Here is a 24406-nt window from a genome sequence, read left to right as displayed (position 1 = left end):
AGTGACTAGGATGGTAGAAGGTGGGGATTGAACCCCAGTAACCAGCAACCCTCCGATTGCTGGCCCGGCCACTCTACCAACTTCGCCACGCCGCATATATATACATATATATATATATACATATATATATATATATATATATATATATATATATATATATATATATATATATATATATATATATATATATATATGTGTATATATATATATATATATATATATATATATATATATATATATATATATATATATATAGGTAAGATATATATATATATATATATGTATATATATATATATATATATATATATATATATATATATATATATATATATATATATCTTAAAGTATTTGATATATATATATATATATATATATATATATATATATATATATATATATATATATATATATATATATATATATATATATATATATATATATATATATATATATATATATAAATATATATATATATATATATATATATATATATATATATATATATATATATATATATATATATATATATATATATATATATATATATATATATATATATATATACCATATATTACCAAATAGTAGCCCGGGCGTTTATTTCACAAAATCGATTTTGGAGACAGGCGTTTAAAAGAAGCAGGCAGTTATTTGCACAAGGCTTTTATTTATTTTTGCACCAGCCTGCACCAGGCCATTATTTGGTTACAATGGTTACTGTCCAGTATTTTTTTTTTCGTACAAAAAAACTTTAAATGTAAAAGCTATTGTAAACATACAAACAAAAAACCCAGAGATCAACATGAGGTAGGCTATCAAAAGACAAGAGAGCAACAAGGCCTCAACATGGCAGTAGTGCAACAATTGTCAAATAGAATACCAATACTAAAAAAAAATACACTTTTTAAATAAAGCAGCCTACCGGGAAAAATAAAATTATGGTACCAAGTACTCAAGGATAAACCCACCATCAAAACAGAACAATAATACTGTCACTTAAATAAAATAAAGGATACAGTACTCCAAGTTTTAAATAAAGCAGCATACAGGAAAAATAAAATTATGGTACCAAATACTCTATAAAAACATCAAAACAATAATACTGCAGCAAACGCAACCCCAGTAGCATTTTAATCTAAATTATGCAAATAACAGCCCATGGGCGGCTATTTGGACATAGGCGGTTATTAGGAAGAGGCGGTTAATTCACAAAATGGGGTCAGACCCCGGGCGGCTATTTGGACATGGGCGGTTATTAGGAAGAGGCGGTTAATTCACAAAATGGGGTCAGACCCCGGGCGGCTATTTGGACATAGGCGGTTATTAGGAAGAGGCGGTTAATTCACAAAATGGGGTCAGACCCCGGGCGGCTATTTGGACATGGGCGGTTATTTCGCCCAAGGGCGTTTATTTGGTAATATACGGTATATATATATATATATATATATATATATATATATATATATATATATATATATATATATATATATATATATATATAACAAATACTTTAATTTCAGTGAATTCTAGCTATAAATATACTCCTCCCCCTTAACCCCGCCCCCCAGCACCGCCCCCCACCCCCCAATCTCCCACATTCGGAGGTCTCAAGGTTGGCAAGTATGATTTATGGCAACATCAGACAAAGTTATGTTTTAAGTTTCACTTTTGCATTTCATACCACATATTGTGGTGCGTTCAATGACCCTTGAATACATGTAGAATACAGGATTCACTAGTTTTTAAAGACAGGATGAGGCATAACCCCGAATAGATGCACTAATAATAATATAATATAATGATGGTATATGATTATTATTATGCACTAATGATAATCATATGCAAATCACAAACACTTGACATATTTATGATTTATGATATATGATTATTAAAACTCCCATTTTGACTACTTTATTATGTTTGTTGACACTATTTAAAAAAAACAAACAGTACTTTTTTAGTTGCAGAATTGTAGGTTTAGAGTTGGGTGGTAAATAATATTAAAGACCAAAATGGGGCCGGAAACAAATTCTCGTTGAGGGCCACACAAAGCCTGATTCCAACATTTGGACATGTTCACTGTGAGCTCTATTAATGCTATTTAGACAATACCTGCTTTGTGTTGAGTCTTTTTCCAGTGGCTAGTACATCTACTATATTGCTGTACAAGATGGACACTGACTAATCCAAAGTTTCATTTCAACAGCATTTTTTCTTGCTGAAATGTGACGTTCAGGTTTTTATTTTTCTTAATACCTCCTTGCTGGATTTTGAGAATGTATGTGCTTGTCCAGACACTATGACGTCTTAGTTTGTTGTCACTTTGCATATTTCTAACATGAGGCGTTCTCTATTTGCAAACACATCGGGATCTTTTGTAAACCAACTCTGCATTCTCCGCATTCTTTCGCCCATGCACAGCATTCATGTGAAGAAAGTGAAGTTCCTGTGAACACACTGTCATGCAACACTTAATGAGAACTGAATGACTCCTGAATGTTATAATAAATGCTATATTTTATTAATGTTCTATACAGAAGCCGTGGTTATTAGTGAATTTGAAATTATTTCCTAAGATTATAATGTTAGGGTTTGACTTCCACTATTAGAGAGGTGGTCATTATACCTCAATTACTGCCGTGCCCAAAATACGTCTTGGTTTTCGAACACTATCTCGATTATCGTACGGCCCAACAAAGCATCCTGTTCGAAATTTTTAACCAAATTCGGTGCTATTACAGGTGTAACCCAGGTTGCTCGGCCCGTTGCTTTTATCCCATTCCGGATGGGGATTGAATCCTGGTGGTTTGCATGAGAGGCGAGTGTGCTGACCACCGAGCTAGAAGCCTGTGCTGGCTTACTCTGCGACCAGCACACTCTTGAACTTGTCAGGGAGTGAGGTTTACTAACGTACACATGGCATTACTTACGCATCGACTATATTCCGTTGATACGGCCGGATATCGTTTTATGTAAAATCAAACTGTACCGTATTTGGATACCGTCGTTGCACATAATGTCACGTTTAGTTGAAAACTCAGCCGTTTCAAATGCTGGGCGGACATAAAAAGCACTCAAGCAGCACACAGAGCGGACTCAGTCGGACTGTCTCAAAATAATGTTGCAATTTTCCATTCCAACAAAGCAAGTATGCCTGCTAGAAAACACTCGGTCCTACAGTAATGCTTCACTTTTAAAAATGCGCTAGCTCGATGCTAATTTACATTGGATTTTCCATAGACATGCCACTTACTGTATTAGCATTGGCAATTTTCCATAGCAATTTGAACATCTTCAAATTTGATAATGAAAACTACAACTAAAATGCACGTTACAATTAAACAGCTGGTGTGTAATAAATACAATACATACAGTATAAATACTTTCTAGGGCGCAATAAAAGACGAGATACAGCTTAAGGGCGAAGACGACTCTATACAGACTAGGCAACTCACTGTCGCCCAGAGCCATGTACGGCGACAGTATGGACAACTCGGTTTCAGAGTTGACGTCCAACATGGCACCCTTTAGTCACGTGAGGGGATTTTGACCAATTATTTAGGAGAACATCTGGTCATACTTTCTGATTGGTCAAAAGCCCCTCACGTGACTTCAGGGCGCTATGTTGGACATCAACGCCGAAACCGAGTTGTCCATACGGTGTACACACGGCTCTGCTGTAGCCCATACACCACTGCCATGTAATGTCTTGGAATTGCAACTACATGCAAAGTCTACTATATAATACTTGCGAATGAGACTCAGATAACACTGTTATCGTAATCAACTGACTGTTAACCGTTAAGTAAAAAAATGAGATTTTATTATTAAACAAGTTAACATTTGATAACACATGAACACACAAAGTACACAGAACATCAATAATTATGACGAACATCTTGAACATCTTTTTTTTTTTTAGATAAATATTATTTATTATTATTATTTAATATTTGTTTACTTACTATGGTATATTATGTATTTATTTATTATTTATTTATTCACTATTCTGTTACAGAGAACAAGGAAATGGGATAACATTGCTATGGTGTGAAAAGGGGTATGATGAAATAAATTCAGCTTCTTCCTACTCCTTTTCGGACGTGCTGTAATGGAACAACTGGAAATATGTGATGCATTACATTGTATCGTATGCATGTTCGAAATAAACTGCAACTGAACTGAAACTGAACACATAGAAGTATCGACAATTCAATTGAGTACCGGTATCGATTCCCAGGTAGAGGGAATTGGTGCCCATCCCTTGTTTGTCATTTCTTTATTTTTTATTAAAAAACAAACAAACCACCCCTTTATGATGACTATCTAGTTCTCTACTTTTTTTTTTTTTAAATACAGTAAGTAGAACTACAACACAAGCCACCTAAGGAAAAAAAGAATGTTGCGGGTAACAACCCTTTGATAAAGAAGATGAGAAATAATATTCAATTCTAGAAAGAAGTCGTAGTCGAAGGTGGCGTGTGTGTAGCGTTCCCTTGCCCTCCTCCCTATGTATTCATATCTTGGGTGTCTGGGACGGATCAATTGAATTTACATAATTTGTTATGGGGAAAAAATGTGTCGGTTTTTGACGGACTCTTTTGGAGCGGATAAAAATGGACAAACACTGAGGTACTACTGTTTATAATATTGTGGTTGAGTGCTGTTTTCAGTATATAGCACCCAGTCTGATGTAATGCAGCCCCGTATCTTGTGTGGTACCTAATGAAATGTCCAGTGCATAAATGCTGTATGTTGCAAATCTAGTGATGTATATAGACAGCGAGATATACCATGATTATGACAAAAGTATATATTTTTCATAAATACATCCTAAAAAGTGTTAAATATGAACCAGATTGCTGAACGTGTTCCATTCTAATACGGCCATGTCTCACAGTCATGCAGCTGCGTGACTATGGACGGTTTTTATCCTCGATTTTCCTGGAACACATAAGCCCTTTCTTTTCATAACATGAGAGTGATGACCCACGGAAGGCATGCGTAACTCTAATACTGTCTGATAGTTTGTGTCAGTGTCACTGTCACGCACATAAAAAAAAAGGTGACCTGATGACATCTACACGCACACACGGAATATCAGCGCATTACTGAAGCCTAGTATAACATTTGAATAGTTATAAGGTCGGCTTCAGCAACAACACTTAACCACAACTTTTAACCACTTTTAAATGATTCTGTCTGTTCCACTCACATATCATTGAAAATGATCATAATTGTAACTTTATCAAGGTTTTCTATTTTTTTTTACCAGTCATTAGTGAACATCAGCAGGCCGTGTATTTGCATTTGTCCACTAGGGGGCAGCTGTAGTACATACAGCCAGTATGGCCAACTCGGTTTCAGGCCATCTCCTCAATGATTGGTCAACGGGCACTCACGTGACTACAGGGCGCCATTGCTACTAACTTTGAGCTGATGCTATGTGTTTTTTGACGTGTAAAAAATGCCATGTTGTTGTGGTGCAGCATGGGGCTGCTCCACCCGCGAGAATCGTGGAAAGCTTTTACATCGCTTTCCCTGGTCTACACCCTAGAAAGAAGACAAGTATGGGAAGTAAAGGTTCGCCATCTACACTGGAGAGTCACAGACCACAGCGTCTTGTGCCAGGTAAACACTCGACACGACGTCTGTTTTTGTTCAGGAGAGAGCACACATAAGATAATACAAATAATAACGCAAGAAAATAACACAGTAAAGAGAAGGTTTGATAAAAACAGACTATATTTGAATCTCAGTAAAACTAAAACAATGCAATTCGGTACCAGTAGAAGAGAAAGTCATACACAAATACAAATAGACTGACACTGAAAAAGAAAAAAAAAAAAATTTTTTTCAAGTGGCAAGAAATACATTTAAATAAGTCCCAAGTAAAAAAAAAAAAGTTTTTTATTTATTTAAAAAAAAAAAATTTGCCCGGAAAAGGGTGGAGTGCCATCTCCGGGTTGGGGAGGAGATCTTGCCCTAAGTGGAGGAGTTCAAGTACCTCGGAGTGGATTGTGAGGTCGACAGGCGGATCGGTGCGGCGTCCTCAGTAATGCGGACGCTGTATCGATCCGTTGTGGTGAAGAAGGAGCTGAGCCGGAAGGCAAAGCTCTCAATTTACCGGTCGATCTACGTTCCCGTCCTCACCTATGGTCATGAGTTTTGGGTTATGACCGAAAGGACAAGATCACTGGTACAAGCGGCCGAAACGAGCTTCCTCCGCCGGGTGGCGGGGCTCTCCCTTAGTGACAGGGTGAGAAGCTCTGTCATCCGGGAGGAACTCAGAGTAAAGCCGCTGCTCCTCCACATCGAGAGGAGCCAGATGAGGTGGTTCAGGCATGTGGTCAGGATGCCATCCGAACACCTCCCTAGGGAGGTGTTTAGGGCATGTCCGAAGACCCAGGACACGTTGGAAAGAGTATGTCTCCCGGCTGGCCTGGGGACGCCTCTGGATCCCCCGGGAGGAGCTGGACGAAATGGCTGTAGAGAGGGAAGGCTTCCCTGCTTAGGCTGCTCAGTGTTTCCCACACATTCATTTATTTGTTGCGGCCCGCCACAAAAGAATTAAGGCCGCCACAAAAAAATAAAAAAATAAAAATAAATACAATTTTTATTTATTTATTTATTTTTTTGTGTCCTGTCAAGCTTCTCAGGCAAATCATATAGTTGATGTAGATGCCATATCGGCTGTTCAGATTTACTTTACAAAAGAGAAGTGTAGGATCAAGATTTTTGGAGCTCTTTGTTCAGTGGATCAGATGTTTGATGAAGCTTTGTGTCTATCTACCACCACTACTGTTTTCTGTTTATTTGTTACTGACTGTGGCAGGACACCTCTGCCTCTGTTTCACTTTATGTTGCTGGTAAATAATATGGTTGTTAGTAGGCTAATGTTAAATTATTTAGTATGCACTAATTAAAGGGGCAGAGCTTTAAGAGACATTTTAGCTTTTATATTTTTATAAGATATATTTTTTGTAAGAACCACAATTAAAAAATCTATTTCAGTGAATAACTTATTGTTCAAATCTGTATATAAATATGTACATAAAGTGTTGTAATTATATTGTAAAATGGATGGATGGACGTTTAAACAAAACTGTTATTATTAATTAGTAAGTATACATTTTTTGAGCCTTTTTAGAGAAAATCATATCATTGTAGTAAATTATGCAAATTACTTGATGACGTCATGTGACCACGCCCATAGCCACGCCGCCACCGCCACCGGTATCTTGGCAGTTTATGGGAAACACTGCTGCTGCCCCCGTGACCTGACCTCGGATAAGCGGAAGAAGATGGATGGATGGAAATCTGTCCTTTTTAATCCATTTTCTACCGCTTGTTACTTTCGGGGTCTCCTATAGCCGCTCAGGCAGACGCTCAGGCAGATCATATTGTCTAAAAATGCATTTTCCCATCGATAATGTGACATCATCTCTTTCAGTCAATTAGTGCATGAGGAATATATATATATATATATATATATATATATATATATATATATATATATATATATATATATATATATATATATATATATATATATATATATATATATATATATATATATATATATATACACAGCCCGGCCCCCAGACATATTTTTTTAACCCAATGCGGCCCCCAAGTCAAAAAGTTTGGGGACCCCTGGTCTAAATGAAGAAAACACAAATATTTTCTACACCAAAAATCATTCCATATTCTCTATTGCTCGTCAGTGTTACCATATCTGAGTTATTGTGCAGAAGTATGGGGGAATAAGTACAAAAGTACACTAATTCACTTAGCATGTTACAAATAAGAAAGATGAGTTAGATTAATACATGAAGAGTGATACATACAGAGATTACAAATACATTGGAGCCAGACACCACAGTTGACATACTTCACACCAAAGTCTTAATTTATCTGTGATTGTTGGTCCAAAGCTAATGAAGATTTTGTCAAAATGAGGGTAATAAGTTTTTTTTGTGGTCGTTCTGTGTATTTTTTTAACAGTTACTGAGTCGTTGGGTGTGTGTTAGAGTGCCTGCAGGTCAAATACGGCTGCAAAATTCTACTTTCACGAAATAAAAGCATGTTTTATTGTAAGTTTATGAGCTGGAGTATGTTTCGAACTAAACAAAGACATATATATTTTTTTATTTTGTCAGAAAAACTAAATGTTAAAACGACAGCATTTGCATGCATTCGGGTACAGCCACACACCCCTTGATAGCAGTCATGGCGCCTGTTGTTTAGTTGGCCATACTCTCTTTATACACGACTCTGATATAGCCAGGTGGCAAAGTTTTACAAATATTATTTATTTTCATTCAATTGTTTTCCAGTCTGACAAAGTGCCTAAAATGTTCAAATATAACCATATGGCTCAGAATGAACCACCCTTTCACAGTAAAAAAAACATTCAAAATAATCATTATCTTATTATAAATACACAAACGAAGCACACTTAAATAAATAAAATAGAATATTATCAATCTGGAAGGTATACTTTAAAATACAGTCCACAATTATTTTCGAATGGATGCTTTTAAATACTTAATTTAATTAAATACATTCGCCCGTAGATGTTCACTCTTTCCTTCTTCAATTGTCCACTGAGAAATGAGGACTGAGCATGGAATTCTGACCCATTCCGAGAAGGTCTTCAGAGTCCAGGTTGAAGTAGGTCTCTGGTTTTGGAGGATGCTCGGATGCAGCCTCCGCTGGAAGAGTATCCTTGAGTGGCAGGAATCTAGTGAAGGGGACCGCGTGTCGATCAGGGGAACGCCTGGACGCCAGCGACACAGGAAGTCCGTGGTGTGCGGACAGGAAACGTGTGTATCCGTCCGCCAGCAGCAATTCTCTGAAACTGCAATCGTCCTCTGAGAAGTGTGTCTGTGTGGGACACGACAGATGTTAAGGATCAACCCAGGCCACAATATGTTACCCCCTCCCCCTTTATTTTATTTACCTGCCCCCTCAGAGAGCCCTCACTGTCTGTACATAGAAACAGGGATGACCTCTGACCTTTAATGGCGATGTGGCCTGTTTGTATCGACTGCAACTGAAGCAAACCTGTACACACAGTATGGACATTAGGGCAAAATTTGGAGTTCAAACCATCATCATGTGTACCGTATTTTTCGGAGTATAAGTCGCACATAATAAAGAAGGAAAAAACATATATAAGTCGCACTGGAGTATAAGTCGCATTTTTTGGGGAAATTTATTTGATAAAACCCAACACCAAGAATAGACATTTGAAAGGCAATTTAAAATAAATAAAGAATAATGAACAACAGGCTGAATAAGTGTACGTTATATGACTGAGAACGTGCCTGGTATGTTAACGTAACATATTATGGTAAGAGTCATTCAAATAACTATAACATATAGGACATGCTATACGTTTACCAAACAATCTGTCACTCCTAATCGCTAAATCCGATGAAATCTTACGTATATGTCTAGTCTCTTACGTGAATGAGCTAAATAATATTATTTGATATTTTACAGTAATGTGTTAATAATTTCACACATAAGTCGCTCCTGAGTATAAGTCGCACTCCCGGCCAAACTATGAAGAAAACTGCGACTTATAGTCCGAAAAATACGGTAATCACGCGAGACTTCAGCTCAATGAGCATTTTAGAGGATTACTGCATGGAAACTCCACAGATGGTAATGATAACCACAGAAGATACAATGAAATGTATTGCAACATAGGAAAGGGTTATGTATTATACAATCAATCAAATCCACAAATTCATGTTTTAATGTAAATAGCATCACTTCCCTCAGGTATATTCAGAGGGTAAGTAATGTCACTTTATTTTAGTTTTAAATTATACACTTCCTAGGGATATTTATTATGCTATTTGTAAGCCCTTTGACTGTGTTGAATAAATATGTGTATTTCTAAACTTTTAGAATTGTTATCTCTGTTCCTTTAATTAGCCAAAATTGGTAACACTATCTAACCCCCCAAAAGTTGTTAACTGAGAACCATTGAACATTTTACTGCACCGTATAACTGTCCACCAGGTACAGTAGCCCTACTTTTGCCTGTTAAAAACATGCAGAAAAGTTTGCTGAAAGATGCCTTATTCTAAAATGGTGTATTTCTACTGCTGTTTGTGTATGATATTATGTTAGTTATTTTCATGTTAAACAACTGTAGCTCTGTAAACATACTGGCCTTTTAAGGGTAAGTATCCAAAACATTTAAATTGGAAAATAATAAATATGTTATCTACTTAAACAGAAGTGTTTGGGGAGCTGACATTTTTTGTCATTAGGACCTCAAGTGTGAGTAGAGAAACCCCCAAAACAGACTCTGTAGAAAAAAATTAAGAAAATCAGTGTTTCTGCCAATAACTGCCAATGCCCATTGGAACTCGTAAGTGTGTGTTGTTCAGTTCACTCTTCGATATTACTAAGGTTTTATTATGTACGTTATTAATCAATTGAACTTGTCCAAATGTCACCAGTTTTTGAAAATATAAACCGTGCTCAATTAAGTTGACTTGAACTTGGTTACAGCATTTTTGATCAAATGGCTCCCCTTAGTGGTTGTGGGACCAAACAACCGAATAGATCAGTGTTTATGCCGGGAGTCAGCCTTGCTATTGCAATTTGATAATTGTGTGTTAATTTTTACCGTATGTGTATTAGGTTCGATTCGATTCGATAATTGCGGTTGCCTATACCAGGGGTCGGCAACCTTTACCACTCAAAGAGCCATTTTGACAAGTTTCACAAATTAAAGAAAACAACGGGAGCCACAAAACTCTTTTGAAAATTTAAAATGAAATAACACTGCATACAAAGCTTTTTTTGCTATGTTTTAACCAGGGGTCTAAGACACATGCCCCGGCCCACACCTTACTATGAAATTTTAATTTTAATAATAGTGCGGCCCGCGAGTTTTAAATGAATGGCGAATGTACGCATCACACTTACCATCGCACTTACCAACCCCCACAATTTTTCCGGAAGACTCCCGAGTTCCAGGGCGTGATGGCACTGCTTTTAGCGCCTTCTACAGCCCGCTCAAACAGCGTACCTGCTCGGCAACATGTTGAATGCAGCTTTGACTTGCACACGTGAGAGACAGGAAGGCATACTTGTTCAACAGCCACACAGCTTACACTGACGGTGGCCTTATAAAACAACTTTAACACTGTTACGTTACAAATATGCGCCACACTGTGAACCCACACCAAAAAAGAATGACAAACACATTTCTGGAGAACATCCACACTGTAACACAACACAAACACAACACAACAAATACCCAGAATCCCATGCAGCCCTAACTCTTCCGGTCTACATTATACACCCCCGCTACCACCAAACCCCGCCCACCTCAACCGACGCACGGAGGGAGGAAGGTGGGGGGGGGGGGGGGGGGGTTGATGTGTGGGGGGGTTTGGTGGTAGCTAGGGCTGCATGAGATTCTGGGTATTTGTTGTGTTGTGTTTATGTTGTGCTACGGTGCGGAGGTTCTCCAGAAATGTGTTTGTCATTCTTTTTTTGGTGTGGGTTCACAGTGTGGCGCATATTTGTAACAGTGTTAAAGTTGTTTTATAAGGCCACCATCAGTGTAAGCTGTGTGGCTGTTGACCAAGTATGCCTTGCTGTCATCTACGTGTGCAAGTATAAGCTTCGTACAACATGTGGCCGAATTGGCACGCTGATTTTTCTGGCTATTGTGGTTAATAAATGCAGTGCTCGTTTGTGCTGGTTATAGAGGACAATAAATGCAGTGCCATTAGAGCACGCCCTTAATTTAGTTGTTAGGGTGAAAATTGGAGAATATTTGCCCCGGGAGATTTCTAGGAGAGGTACTGAGATCTGTAAGTCTCCTGGGAAAATCGGGAGGGTCGGCAGGTATGCAGCTGAGCCGCATCAGAGTGGTCAAAGAGCCGCATGCGGCTCCGGAGCCGCGGGTTGCCGACCCCTGGCCTATACGATTCAGGAACAATCTCATTTTTTTAAAGAACGAATCGTTCCGAAACGATTGACGAGTTGAAATCAATTAAGTAACTTTCTAGAAAAAAAAAAACAAGCAGTGTGACTGTGAAATAAATACTGGACACTGCAGGTGAAGTTTCCTATATTCCTGTTATTTTTTGTAAGATAATTATGTATAAATGAATTACAGATACAAACAAGCAAGTAAACAATTTATGGCCAATGCATTCACATCTTATTTGAATAATGTGCAACCAAAACTTTAGGTTGAATCAACAAGAAGGCACACTTTCTGCTCACATTTTCCATATTCAAGCAATTTTTAATAAAACTACAGTAACCTAAAATTTAACAGTAGATTTACTTGCTAAATTAAGTTCCCCGACACAGCCATACAGTATCTGTTCTCCGCCCCAGCGTCGCCAATGAAGGACAGGTGTGCGGAATTATGCCCCCTCATCCCTGATAATGGTGTTGGCGCCTCGCTTCTTAATTTCCATAGCCTCCTTCATCCATCTCTTCTATTTATTTGTTTTCTGATTAAATTACTTTTCCTCGGCTGCCAGTTGCGTGTTGTGTGTCACACTTCATGTTGTTGTGTTCTGGAAGTCAGTGCGTTGCCGAGACTTGCTCCGCTGTCATTTCTGTTTTGTCACTCACGTCTTTTGAGGCTCAAAGTTGTGTCATGGCTTCATATTATTGTAGTGTGTTGTTTGTTTTAGATGTGGCTTTTACAATCGTGCTGTAGCTGAAAGCTGTAGTGTTGTAATTTATGATATTGTCTTGTGGCGTTTGCATTTGTTGTGACCTTTCTCATCCACCGTATATAGCCGCCATATTTGTTTTGATGACGTCACAGACGGGTGAAAGCGCCTAAATATTTAACGTCCTTATCAATAAAAGTGCTAAACTTAATATAAAGTCCAATGTTTTCCTTTTCTAGTATTGATAAAATCGATCGTTCTCTTTTAAAATGATCTTGGATCGATACCTATCTTCCGGAAGGCAAACTTGCCGAGCACAGATCGATATACTTGAAATTTAGGAATATAAATCGATCTGTCGATACATCAATCAATATATACGTGTGCATATATATATATATATATATATATATATATATATATATATATATATATATATATATATATATATATATATATATATATATATATATATATATATGTATGTATATGTATATATATGTATATGTATATTAGGGCTGTGAATCTTTGGGCACCATTCGATTCATTTCAATTCTTGGGGTAACAATTTGATTCTGAATCGATTCTCGATTCAAAACCAATACTTTTTTTAATACCATTGGGTGCCAGTTCTATGATTAACTACATTCCTCCATAAAATCGATACAACAGCTCTGATACATTTCTATATTACTTTTAAAATAACTGGTTTTGTTTAATAAAATTATATCCAAACATTTACTAAAGAGGCTGCACAGGACAGGATTTGGAAAAACATATGAATAAATGTTTTTTAAATGTTGTTTATTTTTATTTTAAATAATTTATTATTTTTTTATCGATTAATTCGAAAAATCTTTTTTTTTTTCAACACATAAAATAAATGAGTTATAATAAATAAATAGATACACACTGGGCTTTAAAATATTAAAACGCTTGATATTTATATATCAGGCTTAAAATGTACTCAAAAATATTACTATATAATAGAGTATTTTTTTTGTCATGAGGGTAATATTTTATTTAAAAGGACCTCAATGTTTCAAAATGTTACTTTAAATAAACAAGGTTTTATGATGGCAACAATAATCAATGCATTCACAAAAAAAACTCACTGTAAGGCGTCTGGACTTCACTTCCGGATACTCTCCCATCCTGGGTCATCTGTAGATACATCCCTCGTCTGTGATTTTCTGCAAAGGATAAAAACAAATATTGGGTATATTTATTTACTGTAGATTTGACACCATAATTAAATATGAAGTACCTGTGTAAAGATGCCCCTCTCTGACTTGATTGTTAAATGCAAGAAGGGGGTTAGAGTCAGCAATATAGAAAGTTAGAGAAGCAGGAAGCTGAAATATGAGGAGAAAAAAGGACAAAAAGGAAAAAATGTTGTTTGCTGACCAAAACATTTAGACAATTTGACGTAATTCAAAAAGAAGTGTCAAATAAAAACAATATTAGTAATCAAATAAAAAAACTACAATATTACAAAGCAAAACAAGGAATATTATAGCTGCAGTGAAGCAAGTGGTTTTCTGTTCATTCCAAAGACTTTTGCGCCTTTTAAAAGGAGGCCAAGAAGGAGTGTCCTCCTTCATGAGTCAGACATTCAAAAGTGGGATTTAATGCAGAGCGGAACTTCTGCACCTATATATGGACTTCTTCCTTGTTTTTATAGAGCTGCAGAGCTTCACTGTTATCATCCACAAAGTGTACAAAACCGTTAAGGAATTAGAAATAGTTACTTTACTGTAATATTTGTACATCAGTTTGCTAATTGACACTAGTTCATTTAATTTAAATTGACTGAGCTCCTCATTTTGACTTCTCATGCACATGTCATTATTAAGAAAGCGCAAATATGGGGTAATTTAAAAAAAAAACTACCGTAAACCACCAGGATGTGGTTCCTTCATCCACTGTAGCAATTGCACAACACGCACACATCCCACTGCGTCATCCTAAAATACAAACCTCTGATGACCCGCTCTGTTTTGATTTGAAGCCCGTTTATCTCAGTTGGATGGGTGTTTGTTTAAGAGAAATAGCGAAAGGAAGAAGTACGCGCCGTGTTTACGTGAGTGCAGCTGTGCAATGACCAGAAAGCTTGCTTGTAAAATGCGCTTTCTGGGAAAAGCATCACCTAGTTGCATGCTTCCTACAGGGTTCTTTCTAAGATTGCGACATGGTTGCGTGCCAAAGCATTTTCCATGTTCATCCGCTCTAAAAATGATGCTGAATGACCGAACTAACGGCAAGTGACGCCGTTAATGTGTATAATTCTTATAAATTTGAGCTTGATGACACAATAGATACATCCAGCCACCCATTGTGTCTACTGCTTGTCCCTCGCGGGGTGTTACTTACAAATATTTGTAGTTTGTCATTTAGGACAGTGTTTCTTAACCATAGGGTCAGAGCTCATTGTTGGGCCCAGTGACCCCAAGAGGCCACTAAAAATGATGTTTCTCAGCTGGGCTCTGTACGGGCCGCAGCAGTACTAATATGTAATACACTGGAGCTAAAGTCATAGAGACATTTCTTAAGCGCAAAAATTATGACTAAAGTGACAGTTTAGTTTAGAAACATATTCATTATTAATTTAGTTTATTTCAGCACACGTCCCTTTTTGATATAATATTGAACCTAATTAATGACAGTTATTTAATGACCTTATTAATTACTTTAATTTTTTTGATTGAAATATTAAAAAGCTAATTGGCTTTGATTTTACCCATTTATTATATTGTGTTTTTATTGGTATATTATTTATTTATTCAATATTATTTAATATAAGGATCCTGCAATGCATGAAAAACAATGTCAAATGTAACATGGGATAAACCTGCAAAATACACTTTTGAAAATCTTATGAAATGTATTTTTTATTTATTTACACTTATGTTTGTTTGTAATAGACACTGCCAGATTTGAACAATTATGTTTTTGTTTCATGCAGTATATGGACCACAGTATAAATATCATACAGTTTATAGAGAGAGAGAGAGAGAGAGAGAGAGAGAGAGATCATGTACAATTATAATAATAGGAGTTTTATTTTTTTTAAAAAGTTGACGCTTGTTGACTACTTTTTTGTTTAAATTTGTTTATCATAAATCCAAAGTTTGGTTCCAACAAGCATTTCATTAAAGTGCAGTTACGCCACTAATGTCATAAAAGTGACAACATATTCTTTTTATGTGTACTTAAGAGTCTACCAAAGAGTTTGTAAGACTCATTTTACGGTAATAAGGTTGTTTGCTAACTAAATATTTAGACCTCTTTGCTGACTAAAAATGACTCAGACTATTATCCTCAAGCCTTATTATGGTAACTCAGGCAGTATTGCCTCTTTTCCTTTAATTTCTGGTTTGGAATATTTGTATCTAAGAAATGTATTTGTTTGATGTACATACAGTACATGTGAGAAAAGTAACTTAAAGTTGTAAGGTTTTCTGCCATAGAAATTGTGCTATAGCTACTTAGCATGAATGAGAACATCCATAGACTGGTTTTCCAAAGTTTGCCCTTCATGTTGTGGCTCACTCTGACTGGTTTCTTACAATAACCTCCACTTACAAACCCCTCATTGTAAACACTTCAGTTTACTAACCATCGACCTAAAATAAGATTATACTTAACTTTAGTGTACAAACCTTGTCTCTGCGTATGAACGGTTCATCCATCCATTGTGTGCCTTGCAGCGCAGCCATTTTGTGCCTGGCCGCCCAGCTATTGTGGGCGGGCTGATCAATCTCAGGTGCTGTGTCAGCAGTGTTGTCCTTAGCTACTTTGTGTTCTTGTTAAGTGTATTTTAGCCCTTCTACAACATTTGTTTAAATGTTTCTACCGCAAAGCAAAGGGACCAAACAAAGCAAGGGACAAGCAATGTGTGGTTTGAAACACCCAGGAAGAGTATCCACACGGTTGTACGATAGTGAAACAGCTTTGTCCACATATTACAGTAGCTACTTAAACAATAACTCTTTCAGAGGCATCATACAGGTATGTTTTTTTTAATTACAGCTTTTACAATCATGATCATTATTGTTATCATATATTCAATTATCACTACTCTCCAATAATATGAACTTAATAACCCATAAGACAATTAGTCCCTCCAAATTTACACACACAATTAGCATATCTTCACTGCCCATCATTTAAAACAGTTCTTTTTGTTAAGCTAAAATGAAATACTCATTGGTCTTCAAACTAAGTATGAAATGAACATGTAGTTTACACGCGTACATACTGTACATACATACAATAGCAATTGTCAATTAAAAAAATTATACAAAATAAAAATACACACATTTTACAAAGTCCTCACACTCAAACTTCCACATCTTGACGTCACTCTAAAATGGTAGATTTTGGCATGCAAATGAACACAAATGCGTTATCTCTTATTTTCCGCGTTCCAACGGGATTGTTCACATTTGTGCATCTTGCATTTATTTTATGGCTTCAGAACATACTTTTGACCTCCCCTGTGAACACCAACAAATGTCCTGAACTGAGATGTTACTAAGAAGATGTTATCACTTATTAAAATTAGTATCCAATTCACCTGAAAGGATGTGAGTGAGCATTGTTCCAATATCCAAACAGGAGCCGGTGAGTACTATGAATTCAATATGTCAGTATTGCCGTTGCACACTCACAAACAGAAAATGTATTCACGATTGGTCACTTTCTACATAATCAAACAGCATCATGCCACAACAATGGATTGAGAGATAAAGACAAAGAGAGATGATTTTTTTTTCAAAAAGGCATCCATTCATTATAATATTATTTGACCTCATTCACTCAGAGTCTGTAAATCTTCCCGAATGTTGTTTATCACTTCCTGGGATTCTCTTGTGTGTATTAGGTTGGTGATGGAGGTCTGAAAAGTAACATCAAAGTACCAAAACAATGAGATACGTTTATGTTCAGGTGGACATGTTACTGTAAGTTATATTCTCTCACCTGATGTGCTTTTGTCTTAGCAGGAATATGTTCTCACTGAAGCCGACTCTCCTCTTGGACCCGAGTTCACTAACAGACAAAATATTATTTTATTATTTAGGAGCATCAACCATTTGACTAATTTATACTGACTTTAAAAATAAATAGTCCCCACAATAGATTACATTCCACTCATTATTAGCTAATAATTATGTGATTTATTCGTAAAAAATAATTGAGGACAAAAATGATACAGTAATTTTAAGGTAACAAAATGCTTATTTTGTGTTGGAATATAAATATTTGTCAGAAAATATTTTGTTGCCAAATTAGAACAATGTGATTTTTTTTTTTAATATTAAGCATGAGAGGAGTAATTGCAAGAGAACAAAGTCATAATATTGTTAGAAAAATGTTGGCATGTTGTAATATTATGTTTCTTATGATAAAGTAAATAATATCTTTACTGTCCTTTATTCAATTGTATTTATTTTGTTACCTAAAATACCATCTTGATGGAACAATAAAATGAAATGTTGAGGGGAAAAAAAGTAAATTTACGAGAATAAAATGCCATTGCTGCCAGAATAAAGTGCTAACATCAAGAAGAAAAACTGTGATGTTGCAAGATAAACTCCGAATTAAATAATGACGGAAAAAGTCAGATTTTTTTCATTTAAAAAAAGTCTGCTCTCTTTGACATCGTGCCATGAGGTGGCGACTTGTCCAGGGTGTACCCCGCCTTCCGCCCGAATGCAGCTGAGATAGGCTCCAGACCCCCCCCCCCCCCGGCACCCCGTAAGGAACAAGCGGTAGAAAATGGACATCATACTACACTTTAAGAAAAGCAGATTTATTTTAAAATGCACTCTTTCAACTCATTACACTATACTATAAGACTATAAATAATACAGTATATACAATAAACTATATTTACTATAAATATATATACTTTGTTCAGTTATTATATTTCTTCATATTAATTTTTATTGCATCTAGAAAGCCTAGAAAACCTGCTCAGTGGCATAGTGGTTAGAGTGTCCGCCCTGAGATCGGTAGGTCGTGAGTTCAAACCCCGGTCGAGTCATACCAAAGACTACAAATGGGACCCATTACCTCCCTGCTTGGCACTCAGCATCAGGGGATAGCATTTGGGGTTAAATCACCAAAAATAATTCCCGGGTGCGGCCACCGCTGCTGCTCACTGCTCCCCTCACCTCCCAGGGGGTGAGGGTGATGGGTCAAATGCAGAGGATAATCTTACCACACCTAGTGTATGTGTGACAATCTTTGGTACTTTAAGAATGGATGAATGAATGAGCATTATGTTTTACATGTATTTATTTCTTCTCCGATTGTAATTTTTCTTATAGTACAAGCCTACCAGACACAAAATTATGTACACAGTACAGTCTAATTCCCCTCAGAACAAGAGTTGCATCAAACTGAAGCAGCATAACATTTAGCATCTTAAAAGATACACATTTCTACCCTACTGTTGAAGGGGAACTACACTTTTTATTTTATTTTTTTCCCTATCATTTAGAACCATTATGTGAGACAAGAACACTTGCGTTTTACTTTTTTGCACTCTAACTCCCTAGCAAAAGTCAGCAAACAATGGGAGCCAATGCATGGGTGTCCCTCTATTCTGCCTATAAAGTGGTCAAAAAACATCCAAAAGCCTCCAAAAATGTTTTATATACACACTATAAGTATATATGTAATGTAGTAACAGGCAGATTTTTTTGCGTATTTTTGTCATTTTAAGCATGTGGCAACGTATTCATTTCACTGACGCGTCACGTTTGCTTTTTTCATGAGCGATGATCATCATTTGGGACAAATGATCCAGATCAGACCTGGGCAAGATACGGCCCTTGTGCCGCATACAGCCCTTTAAGATTTTTAATCCGTACCATCTGGTGTTTCCAAAAATTGCTTTTAGAACTTTAACATTGAAACTGTACCCGTCATAATGATGTGCAGTGCTGTTTTGAAATTACCGTAAGTCTTGAACTATATGGTTGGAATCTGCACTTCTGAGTGATTTACGGGTTATTGTGGTAGTCACAGCAGCTCCAGGCAGACCAGCACGGTTCGCCGCGGTCACTTCCATTGTGTCTGTCACGTCCTTTGTAGCTTAAAGTTGTGTTGCGGCTTTGTATTATTGTGTTCCGTTTGTATTTGGTGTGGCTTTTGCAATCGTGCTGTAGCTGAAAGTTGTTGTGATGTGGTTTTATGATTTTGTCTTGTCACGTTTGCATTTGTTGTGACCTTTTTCGGTCACCGTAAGGTATCCGCCATTCTTGTTTTGCCGACTGATGGCGATGACGCCACATACGTTGATGTTGGACAGATATCTAAACTTGCCGAACACCGATCGATGTAGTTTAATCTCGGTAATATAAATCGATATATCCATTGTTCATTACAACCCTAGCTATACGTTTTAGAAGCTGTGTTAGCTCTTTGTGATCACGGCACCGCTAACAAAAGTTTGTCTGCGTTAGCACTCATAATAACAATATAGAATACTCCTATTAGCTGCGTTGTTAGCCACCTTGTTCTTGCCATATTTTTTAAATTGGAACGCATACAAAAGAGAAAAACATGTGTTCTTGTCTTACTAAGGGATTGTTAATGATAGGCAAAAGTCCCCTTTAAGATTTATGCATTAATCATAGCTCAATTCAGGAAAATTAAAATATTAACATTTACTTGTCTGAGGTGCTGTACTGTGATACCTCTGATTTGACTAACACAATTAGTTGTTTATTAGATTATCTTACGTTTTAAGTTGAATTATCGTCAAAGTTGTATCATTTTCAATGGAGCTCTTGTTATGGATCTTGATGCATCCCTAATGAATTGGCAATAGTGTGCTTATAATAGTAAATCTCCATGCTACTACAGTGCATGTGTGGTGTACAGTTAACCGCAGCTCTCCTTACCTTCGCTCTGCACTTTTCTCAGGGTGACAGAAGGGGTGGAGATGGCCGAGGCACGGAAGTTGGCAGGCAATGTTTCCGAAGAGTCGGCAGTCATGCCGCGAAGGTCCTTCTCCCGGAACATCTTCCTCCATGAGGGTGACCGTGTGAACGTTTTGGTGCCGTCCTATAGAACGCCCAACACAGTAATAACAGTGATTAACAGTAACCGCTGTCTCCATGTTGTTGTGACAATACACCAGTAGTGGCTCAATTATACATGTTGTATTAGGGCCTTGGTTAGCAGCGATGTAAACACAGCTAAAGCAGCAACAGAAAGGAAATTCAACACACCATCTTGACTGGTTATTTTGCAGACAGTACCTCATCTGGCCTCCTCTCTGTTCCCATGGAGATAAGAGCATTGTATTCCTTCTCCAAGAGCTGCCTTGCCTGCAAACCAATAGAAGATCAAACCATATGAAGGTGCTGGTGCAAAGTCTGATTTGATGATTTGTGCAAACCTGTGTGTTTTGATTGGGGATCTGGAGAAGAAGAGCCAGATCGGTGTAGTCAAAGGTGTCATCGAGCGCCAGCAGGGCGCCGTGGACTCCACTTTCTAACAGGTTGTCTGCAAACTCTTTGAGACCAATGGCTTGCACCCAACACATCACACGCTCATTGGACCACACCATCACATCTAAGAAGAAGGACACAGTGTAGAAGATAAATGGGATTACTTAAAAAAAATAACTAGAGAATGTTTCCTGGGCTTCCTTGAATCACCTTGGTTCTGATGCTGACTCTCTTCCCTCCTCCTCTCAAGCTCCTTCCTGTCATAGTTCAAGCGCTTCAGGCACATGATGCCGTAGTGAAGACTCACCCTGCGAAGATGCAAAGACGTAACAAAGAAGAGGGCAGGTGTGGAGATGAGAATGTCACATAAAGTAAACCTACCTGTGGAAACTGTCCACCATCTTCAGCTGGCCTCTTAGCTCTTTCTTAGTGAGGTGGTCGAGCATTCGGGCATCTACCAGAGACTCCATGAAGTAGGAGCGATACTGAGGCAAACCCAGACTGGGCAACCACTCATTTCCCACCCACTCGTGGTTCATGTCACCATAGGCCAGTATCTAGAGGGGGGAGGGGCACAGCACGCCCGTCAACAATGTCCTGCATTTTGATACAAAATAATATAGGAGATAATAGGGTTGGTTGTCACACTTGTTGTATTTTGCCACCGGAGGGCACTGTCTCTCAAATTGTGGTATTTAAATTCACGGAATCAGGATTAAATCGCACCTGCATGGTTTTCTCCAGAGTAAAACGCAGATCATGAGTGAGCTTGGCTGATACCAACAGTGATACCAATCACATGGATTAACTGTAAATCTTTCAATTTGTTTATTTTGAGTGCTATTCATAGTTTAGCAATACAAGCACATTATTTTAATTAGTTCCGTATTTTTAAATTTTATTTTATACAATTGATCAAAACAAAGTCAATAGTACACAATAACTAAACAAAAGCAATAACTACCACCCATTGCTCATTTAAATAAATTTTGCCCTCAAAGTCCCCTGTGTCCGGGTACCTTTTCCCTGAATTTGTAAACATTAACAAAAACAACAAAAATTATTTTGACAAAATAAACAAATCAATCTAATCACTCCAGTATTGACCATATAGTGAGATTACCCTTGATGTCGACACCGCCAATTTATGGATCGATATGCCCTCTTACATGTCGTTTAATGACTGCGACAATGCCAACAGACCAACAACTTCAGCAACATACACCCCTTTGGCAAATATGAATGGTTTTGCCCCCCCCCCCCCCCCCCCCCCCAAAAAACAAAAAAAAACACCCCAACTCCAATTGAAATATACTCAGTAAAAATAATCTGACAAAAGCATGGTTTGCAGTCAAATATGTGCATTTTCAGAAAAAAAATGAATGGCAAAATCAATAAGTGAAGGTTTAAACATGAAGGGGACCTACTATGCAAAAACGACTTTACTTACCTACTGGTACCTGATTTTGTGTATTTGGGATTTGCATGGGCGCGGCGCCGCTGCTGCCCACTGCTCCCCAAGGGGATGGGACAAATGCAGAGGACAAATTTCACCACATCTAGTGTGTGTGTGACAATCATTGGGACTTTAATCTTTAATCTTAATGTTGTGGTAACTCTGCTGTCGCCTGTCGGCTTTGTGTTGCAGTGCCTAGTTTTCAAGCTACGGGGCTGAGCCACCTGCGCGCACACCTTATATTCATTTCCTCCTGACTCACTAAGCTTTTCAGTCCATTCACTCGGTACCAGTAGATTGCTGATGGTTCACCCTTCCAGTCCTGTTAATTTCCTCTGCTTTGGCTCTACTCACGCTTCTTGTTCCTTTGGCTCTGCCCCTCACTCGGAAGGAAGTCACGCCAGAACGACTGTTGTGGGGCGTTACTGTTTCCTTTCCACGCCTTTTGTGTACGTTGTCTGTTTCTCCGGACCTTTTGTGTGCATCTTAAGTTATTTTCATCATTCCTTTTTCAGTGTTTTTTTTTGTCATTATTCTTATTTTTTCTTCTCTGCGTTGGGTTCCTACTCCGGCTAAAGCCGATCGTGACAAATCTACTTGCCAACATGAACGCCGCAGAAAAGGAACACCTCCACTCTGCACTCACAGGCTTTGGTCAGACTCTCGACAATCACGACCAGCTGCTGCATGATTTAACGACAGCCTTCCAGACGCTGTCTGCCTATGTCGCCACCCTTAGCCAGCGTGTCTATCAGACGAGCACAATAACTCACTCGGAAGGAGGTCACACCAGGACGGGGACCTTCTCACCTTCACCAGGAGGCTATGCGTCCCACTCCCCGGGAGCCCAATATTCCTCACCTCTCCCAGTGCTCATTAGTTTTTCGTCAACAGCTTTGTTCACACTCCTCTGACTAGGCTAAGATAGCTTTTATCATGAACCTGCTCTCTGACAAAACCGCCGCCTAGGCCATGGCGGTTTGTAAGAATGCTCTCGCTGTGTGCACGTCAATCCCCTTATTTACTAAAGAAATAATGAAGGTGTTTGATCACCTCCTAAAAGGCGGAGAAGCAGGCAGCTGCCTGCTATACTTTAAGCATTGCAAGCTCTCTGTGGCCGCATACTCCATGGACTTCCATATCCTTGCTGCAGTGAGCGGATTTGGTGACATTGCTTTATGCAGCATTTTTCGCAAGGGATTAAATCGTTGCATCAAGCCCCAGCCACCACATCTCCAACTGTGCCATTCGTCTTCTCAGACAGACGGCACTTGCACCTCCCGCTCATCAACCTTTTTCTCCTGCAGGGATCAACAAACAGCCTTCTGGTAATGGATTGTGTGAGTACCTGCAGGCTCCCGGTCCTGGAAAGAGACTTGAACTTTCAGGGACTTTGTCTGGGGGGGAAGCAGTGTCAAGATTGTTGCATTTAATGACTCTGTAGAAGACAATTGTTTCATGGACTCGAACCTTGTGTAGTTGCATAAAATTTCTAAAATTAAACTTTGCTCCCGTAAGGAGGTCCGGTCTTTAGATGGCCGCTTAGTGGCGAGGGTGATAAACCAAACCGAGACTTTAGCTTTACAGTTATTGGGTAACAACCAGGAGGCGATACGCTTCTTTATTCTTCCATGTTAGTTGACACCCATTGTATCATGTCTCCCATGGCTGAAATGGCATGACCCCAGTATTGACTGAAGTAGTTCTGATTTGAAGCGTTCTGCTGTTCCCTCGACGGCCACGCTTAGCCATGAAAATAAAAACATTATCTGTCGTGGGTACCTGCTGAATCTCACAACCTCAAACAGGT

The 24406-nt window shown here is 37.9% G+C and overlaps 2 protein-coding genes and 1 long non-coding RNA gene across 4 annotated transcripts in view; 1 reads left to right on the top strand and 2 right to left on the bottom strand.

Moving 5' to 3' along the window:
• Positions 1-5395: 5395 nt before the first annotated feature.
• LOC133655577 (uncharacterized) overlaps positions 5396-24406 on the top strand; it is a 53508-nt gene continuing 34497 nt past the window's right edge. The window contains exons 1-2 of the long non-coding RNA XR_009827015.1: positions 5396-5629; positions 20611-21050. This is a non-coding gene — a long non-coding RNA (uncharacterized LOC133655577). The remainder of the gene's footprint in view (positions 5630-20610; positions 21051-24406) is intronic.
• LOC133654996 (fibroblast growth factor 21-like) lies at positions 8357-14946 on the bottom strand. 2 transcript variants are annotated; one of them, XM_062054877.1, is made up of 4 exons: positions 13940-14946; positions 13788-13865; positions 8964-9067; positions 8357-8887 (listed from the first exon to the last, which is right to left on the bottom strand). In XM_062054877.1, the coding sequence occupies exons 1-4, from the start codon at positions 14085-14087 to the stop codon at positions 8597-8599; spliced, it is 621 nt and encodes a 206-aa protein (XP_061910861.1). In that variant the 5' UTR covers positions 14088-14946; the 3' UTR covers positions 8357-8596. The 2 variants fall into 2 exon arrangements, with proteins under 2 accessions (XP_061910861.1, XP_061910863.1); XM_062054879.1 differs by lacking the exon at positions 13940-14946 and having other exon boundaries at positions 13788-13924.
• The window catches only part of LOC133655575 (liprin-alpha-3-like), a 60342-nt gene continuing 52571 nt past the window's right edge, over positions 16636-24406 (bottom strand). The window contains exons 25-31 of the mRNA XM_062055853.1: positions 21522-21697; positions 21351-21448; positions 21089-21264; positions 20949-21017; positions 20589-20751; positions 17656-17724; positions 16636-17572 (exon numbers count right to left, since the gene is read on the bottom strand). Of these exons, the coding sequence (XP_061911837.1) occupies positions 17672-17724; positions 20589-20751; positions 20949-21017; positions 21089-21264; positions 21351-21448; positions 21522-21697 (735 nt within the window). The 3' untranslated portion in view covers positions 16636-17572; positions 17656-17671. The remainder of the gene's footprint in view (positions 17573-17655; positions 17725-20588; positions 20752-20948; positions 21018-21088; positions 21265-21350; positions 21449-21521; positions 21698-24406) is intronic.

Source organism: Entelurus aequoreus, linkage group LG08 (assembly GCF_033978785.1).
Source record: "Entelurus aequoreus isolate RoL-2023_Sb linkage group LG08, RoL_Eaeq_v1.1, whole genome shotgun sequence".
NCBI classification, from domain to species: Eukaryota; Metazoa; Chordata; class Actinopteri; order Syngnathiformes; family Syngnathidae; genus Entelurus; species Entelurus aequoreus.
The sequence above is the reverse complement of the archived record's forward strand: the minus strand, read 5'-3'. Positions and strand labels throughout refer to the sequence as shown.